A 1294-nucleotide genomic window follows, 5' to 3' on the forward strand; every position below is an offset into this window, starting at 1 on the left:
TTTTACATATCTCCTAGTGCAGGGTTAATGTGTACTTAGCATGTTTCTTCTAGATATGTGCATTTATATGATGATATAGTGAGCTACCTTCCTAAGTTGAATATTATGTGCTTTGCCCTCTATACAGGGAACCCAATACCACAATGCAATACAGAAGTTCATTGATGTCTGCAAGCTGAGTGATTAATTTGCCCTCTACTGTGGATGTGCATTTGAACAATAGTGATATCGATTCTGAGAGCTATTATCCATGATAATGAAAATGTCATTTTCTCTTGAACATGTATTGTTCTAATGCAATCTATACATGTAATGTATCTCATAATTTATACGTCAAGTTTGCTACGATGCATTCTCTCTTGTAGTTTATTCTGCCCAATCAACTTCGATTTTAACATGATTATTGATAGAAATATAACTTTTCATGTTATCTTTTTCTATCAACTTAAATTTTTGGGATAAACGATATAATGACAAATGTAGCAACTATCTCTGATAAAATAATAAATATTGAAAAAAAAATTAAACTTTCTAAATTTTACTCAACTAATTTTCTCTCAAGAATACATTTGTTGAGGTATAATATTAAACAAATACTAGTATATTATTGTAACTTTATTGTTCGTGTGTATATTAGTAAATTTATGTTGAATATTTAATATTTAATATTTATTGCCTTGCATGATAATTTAATATGGTATTTAGATAGTAACTTTGTAATTTACTAAACAACTAAATTAGTTATTAAATTAGAGAAATCATGTATAGAATATAAGAAGAATTTTGATAAGATATTTTAGATTTTTCAAATAACATAAATGAGAATTATCTGGGAAGTAAGAGCTAGGTAAGAGTTTTTTATTTTACAAACTTTGATAAAAATAAAGAGAGTATAATAATCGCGTGGCAAGATAGATGTCTTTAAATTTTGGATTTAGAAATAAAAAAGAAAAACGATTGTAGACTTGAATTATTTTTTTTATAAGACTTCAATTAATTTTAAGTATTAAAAAAATCATGTGTAATAATCTATCGTAGGGTCCAGCATTATTGTTTTAAATAATAACAAGGAAAATTAAAAGCAGCAGGGTCTTTTGGTGGTTTCTTCCAATTTGGTATTTTGAAAAAGTCTCAGTGCCTCGGCCAGTTCGACCCTCTGCAATAACTTTCATTTCTTGTAGCAACAACAGTAAACAACTTATTTACGATTACTGCAATGGAATATACCCGTGCTTCAAGTCTCATCATATTCAACTTTTCTTTAATATTGAAAATTAAAAAAAAAAACACCTAA

The 1294-nt window shown here is 27.4% G+C and overlaps 1 protein-coding gene across 1 annotated transcript in view; it reads left to right on the forward strand.

The window, feature by feature from the left end:
- LOC107605240 overlaps positions 1 to 407 on the forward strand; it is a 6400-nt gene extending 5993 nt beyond the window's left edge. Inside the window, exon 8 of the mRNA XM_016307043.2 lies at positions 128 to 407. Coding sequence (XP_016162529.1) covers positions 128 to 187 — 60 coding nt within the window. The 3' untranslated portion in view covers positions 188 to 407. The remainder of the gene's footprint in view (positions 1 to 127) is intronic.

The sequence above is a fragment of the Arachis ipaensis genome, chromosome B06 (genome assembly GCF_000816755.2).
Source record: "Arachis ipaensis cultivar K30076 chromosome B06, Araip1.1, whole genome shotgun sequence".
Taxonomy (NCBI): Eukaryota; Viridiplantae; Streptophyta; class Magnoliopsida; order Fabales; family Fabaceae; genus Arachis; species Arachis ipaensis.